Source organism: Barbatula barbatula, assembly GCF_947034865.1.
Source record: "Barbatula barbatula genome assembly, chromosome: 18".
Classification (NCBI taxonomy): domain Eukaryota; kingdom Metazoa; phylum Chordata; class Actinopteri; order Cypriniformes; family Nemacheilidae; genus Barbatula; species Barbatula barbatula.
Window position 1 is genome coordinate 864075 of NC_136781.1, and position 12684 is coordinate 876758.

The 12684-nt window shown below is 38.9% G+C and overlaps 1 protein-coding gene across 1 annotated transcript; it reads left to right on the forward strand.

The window, feature by feature from the left end:
* Positions 1 to 6933: 6933 nt before the first annotated feature.
* On the forward strand, positions 6934 to 11550 carry tcof1 (treacle ribosome biogenesis factor 1). Its single transcript, XM_079479672.1, has 9 exons — positions 6934 to 7192; positions 7648 to 7703; positions 7781 to 7851; positions 8195 to 8227; positions 8444 to 8493; positions 8592 to 8766; positions 8847 to 10292; positions 10444 to 10532; positions 11034 to 11550. Exons 1-9 carry the CDS (start codon positions 7076 to 7078, stop codon positions 11100 to 11102), a joined length of 2106 nt encoding a protein of 701 aa, XP_079335798.1. The 5' UTR covers positions 6934 to 7075; the 3' UTR covers positions 11103 to 11550.
* The last annotated feature ends 1134 nt before the right edge of the window (positions 11551 to 12684 follow it).

A 12684-nucleotide genomic window follows, 5' to 3' on the forward strand; every position in this document is an offset into this window, starting at 1 on the left:
TGCAAAATTAAGATGTGTTCTTCCAGAACTGTATACTGTACATTATAAAATAACCCAACAGACTACTCAGATCATTAGAATCAAGTCAGTTAGAGATAACAAAAGTTGACTCAAAACAAGGTTCGTCAGCGATAAGAAACTATGCCACGTGAAGCCGCAGGCATCAGATGCTCTTCAATATTAGCTACTTTTACATCCAGATTAAAAACACAATTAGTCGTTCATTTGTCTTCCTTTTCCTTCCGTTGCACATTTGATTTCCTATTTATTGTTATTTTCTATTCTTAAGTATGTGTGATTTAAAAGAATTAACGCTTTTTGAAGATCTCTTTTGCATATCCTTCTTTTTTTGTAATTTCTATATAAATCACCATTAACTGTTTGAAATGTGCTATATAAATAAACTTGCATTGCCTGTATGTAAATCATTAAATGGACGCCAATTGACAACAAGCCTACCCCAATTCTAAATGTACCGCAAACTCTTAATTTGATTGAAAATAGATGCCCTTACGATCTGATGTGAGATGTGCAAAAAGAGGCAAAGTATTCGATGAGCGCTCTTACGCGCCACTCCACTAGAATGAATGCGCAAACAAAGTCGTTTTTCATCGTGACTTCAGTCAACATGGCAGGCTCGATTCCTATAACATTATCAGTTACGCAGCATTTGTTAAAGCGTATTACTCAGCGGCGCCGCTCCCACCAGGCGCATCTGTGCGTAGGGGCACCATAGCCTAATAATTTTTTTTATCTAATGTTATTTCATTAGGATATAGAAAAATCATAATGGAATTATGCTTAGGGCACCAAAATGGCTAGCAGCGGCACCGGTATTTCTTGTACAAAGGAATTGTTAAGCAACTTAAAGTATATTTAGCATTACAATGACTGATAGCCGTTTCCCTTCAGAGCCGCAAATACCAGGACAGTCAGGCACAGTTTCTTCCCCCAGGCAATCTACCTCATGAACAGTTAAATGTTCCCCACTTATGCAATAAAAATGTGCAATATCCTTATATTTATTGTTACCCCTCCATCCTAGTACATCCCTGCATCTACTTAATCCTATCCCATTATAATTTCTAGCACAATTGTTTATACACTTATTTATTTGCCTATTTCTTGTCTGTGTGTTGTTGTATGTGTACTGGAAGGTTATGTCACAAAAACAAATTCCTTGTATGTGCAAGCATACTTGGCAATAAAACTCTTTCTGATTCTGATTCTGATAGTTATATCATTGTTGTTGTTATAAGTGCCCTTAACAGACAATTACAAGACAAGGAAGTTTTGCTTTTTATACTTCGTTGTCGCAGCACCACACCATCATACACGAGCTTGAGGTTTAGAAGTTAACTTAGTTTTTTACCTTTCACGCCAAGAACAATCAAAATGTGAATTTGTCAGCATCATTACTCCAGTCTTCAGTTTCACATGATCCTTCAGAAATTATTTTAATATAGCAGTTATTAATAATGGCTCATATTATCAATTTTGAACATCTATTTTTATATTCCTGTGCAAATCAGCATACTAGAATGGTTTATGGAGAATCACGTGACACTGAACATAACGATGCTGAATATTTTTGATAACGTATCACATATTAATATAGACAACTGTTATAACAATGAACTTTTTATTACAGCATCAACTAGCAGAATAAAATGTACTTCATAGGCTAAACTCAAACCTCAATTAGCACCATGTAAAATAAACAATATTACGCCTTTCCAAAGCCTATGGAGCCTTTTATGGCAAGCTACAACAGCCAGTAGCAGTAGCAGACTTAGCCCGCAGCTGTTGCATGCATAAAGGCCATAAAGGCTTGTAATAAGCGTTTCTTGTCATTTAATAAGTTGCCAGCAACAGGTAGTGCTCCAACATTTAAAAACACGACTCAATAGAACTATTCAAAAGGAATGAAGAATATGGTCGGACCGCGGAGTCGAACTCCAATCGTTAAAAGTGATAATGTTCCGCTGCTGCGCACGCAGTCCACTACGCCACCGTGGACAACAAGAATGATGAGCTCGAAGTCACATAAACTCACAAAGTGTCACGAACGTGCTCGCTTAAAAGTCTGCCGCTCGTACACATATGATAAACGAAAAGGAGGATAAACGCGCTCAATGGAAAAATATCACATGATGAAAGTCTAAGCATTATTCGCAATAAAGTTAAAAACAGGAACACTTATTCAGATCGACATTCTACTACAAATGTCTTTGTGTTCATTGGAGGGGCTGGACTGTGTAGAAAAGGCGGGGCTGATTTTAATATTATAAAAAACGCCGCTTTTTACGGCGTCTTTGTTACACGGAAGCGCCGTAATTTACGGCGTAATATGGAAGTTCAAACGGCGAAATGAACGGCGTTTCGCATTGCATTTAAAACGCCGTAATTTACGGCGTCTGTACGTCTTAAACGCCGTAATTTACGGCGTCTGTGCGTCTTAAACGCCGTAATTTACGGCGTCTGTACGTCTTAAACGCCGTAAAAGCCGGCGTCATCTGAACACCAGGCGTCTGGTTGATGGCGAAATATGACCCAAACGGCTTTCCATAATAAAGCAGTGCGCGCACCACTTGTGTCCAAGAATGCCGCGCGCGCCTGCGACGCTCCAAAAGTGCAGCAATCGTCTACGACGCCCCAAAAATGCTGCTCATGCATGTCGAGCCCCAAAGAACGTGCACGTACCAAAAAGTGTTCCACGTGCGTGGGTGACACCCAAAAAATGCTGCACGTGCCATTGAAAATGAATGTTGCAAAATGCTGCAGACGCCTGTTATAAATTATAAATATGATTATTCACTTGTGATATTAATCGTTGCATATGTAAAAAAATAAAGTAGTTCCGTACATATGATCCCCCAAAACAATCCATCATGCACTTGTGCTCAAACGCTGACTATGTAGGTCGCTCACAGGGTTTGAACACAGCCACGGATCAGGTTTCCTGCTTAAGAAGACCCACTGCCCCTTAAGTAAAAAATACAAGGATTCTAAAGAGAGATGTTCTCATCCTGGGAGAGATTTCTCTTTCCAAATGTGATCTCATTGTTTGGACGAGGTCATCACAACTACATTGTCATCTGTAGTTTAGAGTTGTTTGCAGGTTGTCTGCTTACTCATTTTGTCTGCATTATCTTCTAAGATCTCTTTGTGTGTATAAACTACAGTCATCTTTACAAGCTCGTAAACGTGCATGTCTTTAGACTTGAACCCGCTGTCTTTCCTTTGGTCATAAAATGTTTGTATTAATCTCCAAACACAAACCAGGGTCCCTAAGGATTCCTGCCATTAAAACGTGCCTTGGGGGGAACCAGAGGTACAAACTGAGCTGAACAGAGCCAATGTTTGTGCGCACAAGAGCTCTTTTATTGGAACGCTGAGCGTTGTTATTACATATGAACTGGTGCTCACTGGATTCACTGTGTGGAGATATCCTGCAGGCCACACTAACTCACCTGATAACATCTTAAAGAGAAACATAAGCTGGAGAGCGCAGTCAGGAACAGGCCGCTGGGTGGATTTGGCAACGGTGTCTGCATAATCGTTGCCAGCGTTCATCCTCCTAAACATGATTTTATAGTGACGAATCAAAACCTAAATTAACTTTCAACAGAAAAATTTACTTTCAAGATAACAACTAAGCAATAGTCGATTCATTTTCAAATGTTTGTGTGCTGACAGAATGGTCGTGAGTAAAGTGTTGGTATCCAAAACATGGATACTGAACTTTCACAATGTACCATAGTCCACATTGGCTTTTATGGCACTGGTTTAGGGCACTACATCAAATCAGACCGACTGCACGTGTCAGCTGAAAAAAAGATCAAGCAAGTTATTACATTTTGATGAAAGGCACAAAATGTACAGATACAATAAGACCAGAAAGAGAGAGACAGCTGAAGTGTCTCTATTAAAAACAGTAATAACCAGCAGACACACGCAAACTCAGAAATGCAGTCATGTTTATATTTGTTAAAATCATTTATATATAGCACTGTGTCTAATATGACAGAAAATAACATCATATTTTAAGGTTTTGAACCTGGCTGAAAATATCTGGCCATGAAAATATCCTGCATCAGTGAGTAAACATGACTCTTACCAAAAAACAACAGCAGCAGCGGATCCACCTGAAGATTCTTGGATGTCAGTTTTAGTTCAAACGTTGATATTCTGATATGCGGCCAAACTGTTACCATACTTTAAGATTAAAGCATTTGTAACCCATTTTGAGTTTTTGTGTTTATTATAGTTTACACATAAAAATTGCCTTCTGTAAAATTGTCTTTAAACCGATCGTGGCATTGGGTTTATACAGTTTATTGTGAATTCAACTGCTAAAGCCTTTTTCAATCTACTTGAACACGTTTGCTAAACACACAGTCTTTTGTTCCCCAAAATCTGATCCTGAGATTCTTTCCCATCCACAGTCTAAAAGAAAGTGAGAACTTACTGGAGAATCCAAGAGTCCGAGGAGATGTTGAGTTTGGCATGGGGAGAGAACGGCTCTGTTTTATTGAATATACCTTTACCCACATGTTAACAATATCTCCTCTTTTTCACAGCTGCCGCTTCCAGTAAAATGGTACAATTTTCCCGTTTCCGCTTTCAAAGGAGATCTCATGCTTACATAGAGTCTGTTTAATGTGGAAATATCTTTATTTCCGGCTGTGCCGTTTCTGAACGGTGATGAATTGAGTGCAGGATTTGGGGTTTTGCTTTTATAACTCCAATTCCCACAGTCTCACCCAGAGAACACTATTTCCAGAAACCTCGACACTGTGTGCACAAGTTTGCTTCTACTTGTAAAGGCCAAATATTTATCCTCTCTAATATAGTGAAACATGTCCAAAACCTACACATTTGAAGTGGGCTTTTCTGTTTGAAAGTCTGATAAATCAGCCAAATCAGGTGTGGGGTTCCAGTAAATATTGTCTGAGTAGCTGTGTCTGTGTTGTGCTCGATCTTTATGATCTGTTCAGCCCTGCAGATATCTGTGGTAAAATAAAGCGTTAGTTTTAATATCACAGGTACGCAGGTACATCTATGGAAGTTGAGAGAGGAGAAAAGTAGGGGGCTTGTAAGGGTGGGGGTGCTTGTAAAAGAGGGCGGTCAGACGTGGAATTTGTGTTTTTATATCCTGGGGAAACAGATTCTTGTTGTGAGGTTTAACTTGAGCAAACATCTCACACACGTACGCGCACACTCACAATTTCTCATGATCTTTTTTCAGAATTCTTACGGCAAAATAATGCAGGTGAAATTATAAGTGAGTGAGAATCTGCTTGGTCCAAGTATGTCTATAATACCCAATTCTCCATAGTTTAAAGAAGAAACACGTCTTTTTAACCTAGAACGTTGTACAGATTATACTAGCGGAGCTTTACTGGTAACCAGCCAAACCTTGAGCTCCTGGCAAAATCCTCTACAAACTCAAGTTTCATTTTTTTCTCAGATTCTCATGAATGGAGCTCTGTGAACGCTAGTTACTCCTGATGGAGAACTGCGTCAACTCTTGTTAGTGGTGAACTTTCCTGCTAGCTGACTGTCAGTTTCATCGGTTGTGTTTCATGTTCATCTCAGATTGTCCGTCCCGCCCTGCACTTCCCCTGGGTAACTAAACCATGTCAATTAAAGTAGTCTGTTCCAGTACGCTACTCCAACTGTAAAATAACACACCTGCTCCAATAAAGGATGCAAATGTGGATGCCTGGATTGGCCAGGAGAAAAACACTCTCCTGGCATGACACTTGCTGATTCAGCTATTTTGAAACCATTGCGCGTCCCAATCCGCATAGCCTACTATCCGACCTAAATAGTATTCTAAAAATAGAATTAGTATGTCCCAAACCTTAGTATGTTGAAAGGAGTATTCCAAAGATTCCCAGATGGTCTACTACTTCCGGTAGAAATTCGAAAAGCACAACGATCTATCGGGCTGCAATACAAATCGCCTACTTCTATACTATATAGTAGACGAAAATGAGTATGAGTCATGAATGGTATTTCTGAAACCTCGGTATGCAAAAAACAGTAGGCGAGAAATACCCGGATGGTCTACTACATCTGCTGAGATTCGTGAGTGTGGATCAGATGGACACTTATCTATCCCATGATGCCACTGGAGCTGAGCAACGGTTGAACTTTCAAAGAAAATCTAATAAATGAAGCGGAAAACTTTAAGCCGGACGTCCGTTTTTAATGTAAGTGCCAAATAAATGAATTTCTCGTGACTAAAATGCTCTTCATGGGTCAAAGAACATACGGGTCACATGACCATAAAACATGGCGGACGCAGTATGTATTCATACTACTCCCACTCATACTATATAGAATGTACCGTTTTATCGGTCGATAAAAATTCAGCACGTACCGTCACAGTATGCGATTTCAGACACAGCCTGGTGGCTAATATTACCCACAATATATATTATATAACTGATGCATGTCACTAACAAATGTAAGCATATGATAAACATTACATTCAAAATATTGAATGAATAAATATCTTAATGGAAAGAAGAGCTGTATTTTGATGTGTGCGACAGTTAATTGCCACTTCCGCTTCCTGTTAGTATGTCCCAATGCATGCATGTTTGTTTTGATGCACATTAAAATGTATACACTTTTCCATTACAAAAACAGAACATACTTTTATTTCACAGTATAAGTAGGCGTGCGCGATGATCGGTCTTTTAAAATTGAGAAGCAAAAACTTTCACAATAAAAGTCGAAATAAATTATCCGGAAATTTGCACCCGAAAACCCCAAAAGAAAAACGCTCATGAATAATATAGAGTCATAACAATATTTATCATAAATGTATGGTAATTCTACAGAAGTAGACTTTAATCTATAGTTAATAAACATTTTCTTATATGCGACTAAGATAAACACTTTAGGAATAACTACGTTTCCCACAATGCAGTGCGCGTCGCGAGTTCAGAGGTCAGAGTGAAGAATTGCTGCGCAGGACTTGCGGAAATACAAACATGCAACAAAGTTTTTCAATTAGTTCTGCTCGTAACTGAATTTATTTCATTTCTGTTATAAAAACATGAGCTCAAAGGATACGAACCCATCGCAGGAGGCGCTGATCGGTTTAATTTATCGCCATTTAAAAGACAACGGTTACAAGAAAGCTGCCAACGTGCTGCGAAAGCACGCGCCCCAGGTTTATATCCGTTCATGCATGCATGTGTTTGTGTGTGTGTGCATGTGCATGCTCTTCTCTGTAGATCAAGTGTATTAGTGCATGCATTCTTAAATCTTAGCCACTGTGGTTGAAATAAAGCATTTGAGTCGCTGCATTAGAGTCAATTGAATATGGACAATTTATGCTTGGAACGAAAAAAAATCTGATTTCGTTATGACATCAGTGACAATCTTTCTTTGGCATCAGAGTAATTGAGTACATCAAATGTTTATTAACATTTATGCAGCTAACGCATACTTTCATGCACATGTTGTTTTCTACTGTATCCACTGGATAGTAGACTGGTTTACATTCACTATACTCTGCCAGTGAGCTTTAGGAAAGCTTGGATTATTCATTCTATTCGTGGCCGCTGTGATAGGTTCTGGTCTTTGGGATTTCATGTGTTTGATGTGACTTCATGCCAATTTCAGGTGGAAAATAAAGATGTGAAAGCTTCATTGAGTGAAATCTTTAAGAAGTGGGCAAGGTGAGATGCTGGATGTATTGTGTTGTGGGCTCTGCTCTGCATTGAAACTTTAAAACTAACAACACATTTCTCTGTAGTGAGGAACATCTGACAGGTGAAGTGGAAAGTGATACATCAGAAGGCTCAGATATTTGTCCCTGGCCTCCAGGTATGTTTTCTAAACAATAAAATATTACATACAATATCATGTAAATCCTGTGCATTAAGTACATTACAAATTAAATGTGAAGTTACTTTTCATTATAAGCATAATATTATATACAGTACACATAGATGAAACATGCTAATTGCAAACCATAAATGAGAGAAATCCGTTTTTATGTTTAACTTTGTGTTACTGTGTGACTAGCATAAAGCTGTCCTGCTTGCCTTACACACATATTCTGTATTTCCATCTTATATTTACTGTAACGTTGTTACGCTGTACAGAAATGGTCAGATCGTATTAAAGCATGCTTGTAAGTAGTAACTGGACATGTTTTAATTCACAGATGTTCATACTCCTGAGCTGAGTCCTGCACTGAGTAAGATCCTTTTTTTAGCTTTAACAAAATCCAGAGAAACACAACCCGGGTCAGAGCTCCCTCTGCTGGGTCATATTGTGTTATGTGTATTTGGCTTTAAATTGGCGAGTAGCTCACCGTTCACTTCTTAGAAACCTTGATATTGCTTTAGTTAATGCTTTTCTCAGAGCTGTTTTCTAGTTCTCATTCACTCATTGGCTGATTTTGTCTTGTCAGGTCCGAAGAAACCTGTTAATATGAAAATCAGGAAGACGTCTGGATCAAAGGTATATGTGATCTCCAGTATCTAATGGTGTCCCGAATATATCTATCCAACTGAGACAAAAGTCACATGGCACATTCAATTTTTCATTTTATTTCACAGAAACGGACAAAAAAAGAAACTGTGACGAAATCAAAGAAAGTTAAAAAGTTGGGCTTGGAAGATGGAGGTCCCAAAATCCTCACCGCTGCTGTTTCTGACTCTCCAGAGAGCGATTCCGACTCAGACTCCAGTTTAGATGTGGAGAAATGGAGAAAACTAGTTTCACAGCTTTCAGGTGTGATATTAATGGACAATTAAAAAGCTGTATAGTTTATTCTAGTTTGTGTTTTTCTGAACTTTTTGCTTTTTAATCAGATGCTGATGTGGCAAAGATGGAGGTCCTCTCACACTTTGTCGAGTCTCCTGTTTCTTCACCCAAAGCGTCCACGGAAAAACTAAGAAAGACGAAGCATCCAAACTCGACAAAGAATGAAAAGTCCGGGACAACAGGAAATAAAACTACATCTACACAAACTGATGACATTTCTGTAAAGACTGATACAACTGACACCAGTTCCAAAAAGTCTAAAGACAAAGCCCCTGCTTCCCTCTCTAAAGGTCCAAAGTCGTCATCCAAGACAGCTGGAGATAAGAATAAAACTTCCAAGAGGCCAAAAAGAACTAAAGCTAAAAACAGCATGTCAGAGAAAGTTGAAACACATGAACCAGCAGTAAATCAAGAATCTAACGGACTCCTGGAAACTAACGGACTCCCGGAAACTGACATGGTGACCAAGCCATCTAAAGGGACTAAAGCGGTTTCTCAAAACAAATCTACTAAAAAAGCTCCAGGTAAGTCAAACGGTGTCTCAGAGGCGATGAAGACCCTTGAAAAAGCTGTCACCGAGAATACAGAAACCAGCAGCTCTCAGACTTCATCTAAAAAAGCAAAAAAGAAGAAAAGACAGGCTGAAGCAGCTGACCATGAAACTCCATCCGCTGGCAACGGTCTCTCAGATACTAAAGTCAAGAAAAATAAAAAGGCCAGCGAGACTGCTGAACCTCTCTGTCAAGATGCCAACCTTAAAACTGCTAATGCCAATGATGCCCACCTGACGTCTGACCGATCCGAAACGCCGTCAAAGAAAGCAAAGAAGTCGTCGTTGAAAAGTGTTGTGGAGCTTGTTCCCAGCAAGACTAAAAAGTTGAAAACAAAAAAAATTAAAGATCCTGCTGATCTTGACACAGCAACATCTGAGCCAGCCGAGGTTCCCCAAGAGTCTTTCAACACTGACTCTCCATCTAAAAAACAAAAACGTAAGAAAAGTGAAAGCCTTGCAGAAGATTCTCCAGAAACCCCATCCAAGAAAGCCAAGAACGTTATTGCAGAACCTGATCAGTTGGAAACCCCATTTAAGAAGCCAAAAATAGTCTCGGCAGATTCAAACCCTACAAAAGGCTCTTCGGATAAAAGAAGGACCGCTTCTAACGATTTGGAAACGTTGCGTGAGGTTCTGTCAGAAACAGAACTTATAAAGTCGCCCACCAAGAGTAGGAAATCTCAAGTCAAGTCTGGAGATGATGACGCTGATGGGATGAGTCATGAGGAAGCCTCCAGTCAAGATCTAAAAACGCCATCTAAAGCGAGAAAACTCAAAAGGACAGAAGCGAATGACGTCATCGTGGCACCCCAGGAGGCCACACCTGAGCCAAAGAAATCCAAGAAAAAGAAAAAGGAGGCTGAAGATGTTGAAGAAGAGGACGCCCAACAACCATTAGATGAAGCACCGGATACTGTAGCAACGAGCCAGAAGAAAAAAAGTACGTGGCTGAACTAATGCAGTGCACTATAATACGTGTCATAAAACTCATTCATTCTGCTTATTATTAAATAAACTGTTTTGTTTCAAATATAAGTTACTTTAGGGCATGCATTGCATCGGACATTTTACCAAAATGTTCATTTTTGCAGAGAAGAAAAGAGAAACTGAGAGTGAGGAGACGTTACCTCATGATCCTGATGTGTCTGCCGCTGCTGATGAGGTGATCGTTCACAAGAAGGTAAAATCTGCAGTCAGAGCTCACTCTATGAAATACTCTTCCCACAATCAGGGCTGTACTATTCATCCAAATCCTCAATTTTGGCCTTCATCAATACAAAAATAAAATAATCGAGGTAAAACGATTATTGTGCCTTATTCCATTTTGCAAGGATCCTCTATTTTCTCGTGTTATAGAACTTCAGCGCACGGCTTTCCTTCATAGTGGTTCAGCTGTAATATTTCTTTACATTTCACAATTTAATTCACAGTTTTTAATTTTTTATATCGTTTCAAAAGTATTGAGTAATCGTGTTAAATAACCGGAATCTCAATATTGGCCAAGATAATCGCGATTATGATTTTTGTTATTATCGAGCGGCCCTACCCACAATGCAGTGCACTTGATATCCACGATAAACCTGATATGGGAATATCAGCTGCCATGTTTCTCTCATTGTTTGTGCCGTCAATAGCTAATAAGATTGAACGTGAACTAACAAGTTTGGCTTTTATTCTTCAGAAAAAGAAGTTGTTTCCTAAACGCCTCAGTCAGGATGAAGTTGCAGAACTCAATGAGACCGATCAGTAAAACATCAGAGCGGGAAACAACAGTTCTTCATCTGAAAGCTTCAGTAATGATTTAACATGAATTCATGATTTCGTCCCGGCTGTGAGGAGTGTGTGTGTGTTTATATCTGTGTGTATGTTTTGTAATTTTATGAAAAAAAGTTTACAAATTTGTAGTATTATTTTTTGTGTATATTTTTTATAACTGATCTTTCTGTAAATGTAAGAAAAATGTTTTATGCATTTGTATTATTTTTTAAATTTTGATAGACCCGTATCGTCGGAGAGATGTTGGAGAACCTCTTGTTATTTGATTTTTGGTCGTCCAGAATCTGTCATTTTTAGATGTATTTTAAAAGAATAATGTACCGTTGGGTATGATCAAGCGCTAAATTCTAGAAATATTTAGCTTTATATCTGTATTAGAAAGAAAACAGTTATACAACAATTAAAACAAGCATGTTGTCACTAATTGTATTGTCAATCATTTCTTTCAAAAGCTTTTCTTTGTACTTGATTGGTCTCAGCTTGTTCTTCACACAGAGATGAGCAGCTGTAATGGTGGAAAATGGTGAGCGTAAGAGACACGTTTGCATTACATTTTTTCAGAAAAATTATAGAAGGCCTTGTAAAGTTGTTCAAAGTAAGTCGGTATCCTTACTTGGTGTAATAAGCATATTTTGGCACATCGACTACCATTTGTATAAACACAGGTTACCAACAAATACCTTAATTCAGCTTTGGTTATTGTGTGGTTATCATTGTTTAATTATAGTAACTTATCGACCTTTAGTATAAAAGCTATGGTTCGTTTTTATAAGGGTAGTGAAATATAGACAAGGTGTTATCATCATTCTCTGCCCAAGAACACTACCGTTGTAGTCCTTGAAGAACCGTGATAACGTCACATCTGTCGTGAGGACTGTAGTTACGAAAAAGCAAACGCTACCCGACGAGGATGGGATTCGAACCCACGCGTGCAGAGCACAATGGATTAGCAGTCCATCGCCTTAACCACTCGGCCACCTCGTCCTGCTGCGCGCCTTTCGTCAATGATTTATGTATGTCTGGGTGATATATAACACATGTATTTGCACTTATTTATATATTGATCCATATGTTGATCCATATGGTGCTACATATTTATTAAACAAGAGAGTGAATCCTCAATACTTTCTGTCTGTATTTAATATACACTAGGGGTCAGTGTTGCACCATCGAGTCTTGTAACTAAAAGGTTTCTGGTGTAATGCTCGATTCTCACGTTTAGAGTTTCAAAATGAGAATATAATGTTTTTTATGTTGTTATCTTGTTTTTAATGTGTTAGTTATCTGTATTTTAAGTTATTCTGGCTTAAAACAACCAAACTGCAGTGTGATGGATATTAATTGGGATCAGGACTGGACTGAGACAAAAAAAGGGGCATTTTTACTCAGACCGGCCCACCACAATGGGTCGGACACAACCAACCAGTTAACCATCCTTGCGGTCCCTGTAGATATGCATATCTACTGTTCCATTCCCCCAAAAACCTACAAAGCTGAGAACTAAGTGCCATGGACCAGTGTACCAGTGCAAGTGGACCAGTGTACTCACTCTCTCT